Genomic DNA, 1,876 nt, shown 5'->3' with positions numbered 1-1,876 from the left:
GTGGGCAATCCCCACAGGAGCAATTTGGGGTGAAGAGTCTTCAGGGACACAACGACATGCTGAGGTAAAGGGGGGGAACATTAACACAGGGGGGGAACATTAACACAGGGGGGGGAAACGTCAAGCAACACCACAGCATCATGGGTAGAAACATAACCACTAATAGTCAGCATCTTGTTGTCATCACTTCAGGAACAAGCATCAACACAGCAGCAGGTTAAAAGCATCTTCACTGAGAGTATTACACGTTACTGCTTTGGTTTAAGAGATACCGCAGACTACATAACCACCACGGGCCCTAGTAGACCCCCACACAATAACACAGACTATAACACGCCTTGTTGTTAAATACCAACTATGTGCAAAAGGTAGGCAGGTTCTAAATATCTTTAGAACTGTTACAGGATGTGTATTTTGTATTTTTTGTATCTTTAATATTTTCTTTATGCATGATCTTAGTTAATCTTGTGTTTCTCCTCAGTTACCCAGCTTGGCTTTGCCCTCGTCCTCCAGCTCAAAGCGCAGTGTCTGCAGCTCCTGGTCCGACTGCTGCCTCAGGATGTCTAGGGTCCTCCGGTGCGCCTCCTTCAGAGCGTGCACCTCCTCCCTCTGCTCCTGCTTCAGACGCTCCTCCAGGGTCTGAAACAGGACCATTACATAACACAGTTACATCAACAAATGGGTAGAGACAACGAGAACCTGCAGGATGATTTGGCATTTCATGTGGGGAATTTGACTTTGCGTTTATGAAGCTGAAACGCAGAAGACAAACAATGTGTGTGTGTGTGTGTGTGTGTGTGTGTGTGTGTGTGTGTGTGTCCTACCCTGAACTGGTGTTGCCGGGCCTCCTCCATGGTGCTCAGGGCGCAGCAGTGAGCCTCCTGTAGTCGATGCTCTCTCCTCTGATGCTCTCTCTGCATCTCTGCAAACACACACACACACAGACATAAACATAAACAAAAACAGTTATATATTAAATCAACTGTATCTTTCAACATGTATTTTGGTTTGTTATGTCTCAATACATCACAGTATGTCCGAAAGCACTTTGAATTGCCTTGTTGTTGAAATGTACTTTTTAATAACCGTTCATCTCATGCAAACGAGCAAAAATAACCACGTCTTGTTTTCTGAAAACCTTAGAGCAGCTGACCTTTGAGCTGCTGGCTCAGCAGCTCCCTCTCCTGGTTGAACTGAGACTGCAGCTGCTGCAGAGAGGACTGAGACTGAGACAGCTGCAGCTCCAGAGACTGCTTCAGCAGAGAGATCTGAAACCGAGAGGAGGAGGTGAAGAAACGCACAGATCAGAGAAACAGAGAAACAGCAGCAAGGACACGTTTCTTCTTGGTGGTTTGAGAAGTAATGTAACTCCAGGAAATACATAAGTGGCTCGATATACTGCAAACATTCAATTAGGTCAACATCTTTGAGCTGTCATTAATCCTCTTCAGACTGTTTGTCAGGATTTGTTCTGACAGCTTGTCACTGGTGGAGGTTGGTTCGACTCACATATATACAGTATGCCAAACACTGAGAGCTGCAGTTGGAGAGTCCTGACACCAAGTGACAGCACACAGGGACAAATAACAACAAATCAGCGAGTGAAAAATAACAGAAAATAGATTTGTTTTGGCCAAAATGACAGCTCTGGCCCTCCACACGCCACTCAAGCTGAAGTAGTTAAACCCCCGCAGGATTTAGTGCTGGAGGAGAACTACATTAGTGGCTGCAAGGCAAGATGGATTAAAAATGAGAGGATGAGGAGCAGGGCAGGGATGAAGGTGCTGGATACTGGTTTAGAGTACAGTATATCTGTTTAAATGAATCATTAAATACCTTAAACAAACTGCAGTAAATGTGTCCAAGCCTTCTTAAT

The 1,876-nt window shown here is 45.1% G+C and overlaps 1 protein-coding gene across 1 annotated transcript; it reads right to left on the bottom strand.

The window, feature by feature from the left end:
- Positions 1–485: 485 nt before the first annotated feature.
- On the bottom strand, positions 486–1,268 carry LOC104941739 (protein FAM184A-like; the record flags this gene model as incomplete). Its single annotated transcript, XM_010766872.1, has 3 exons — positions 486–639; positions 825–922; positions 1,154–1,268. Coding segments are annotated over 3 exons (367 nt in total), but the record flags the coding sequence as incomplete, so codon positions are not given.
- Between the last annotated feature and the right edge of the window lie 608 nt (positions 1,269–1,876).

Source organism: Notothenia coriiceps, unplaced genomic scaffold (assembly GCF_000735185.1).
Source record: "Notothenia coriiceps isolate Sejong01 unplaced genomic scaffold, NC01 NC01_scaffold00003817, whole genome shotgun sequence".
In the NCBI taxonomy this organism is placed as follows: Eukaryota; Metazoa; Chordata; class Actinopteri; order Perciformes; family Nototheniidae; genus Notothenia; species Notothenia coriiceps.
This window is presented reverse-complemented; position numbering and strand designations above follow the sequence as displayed.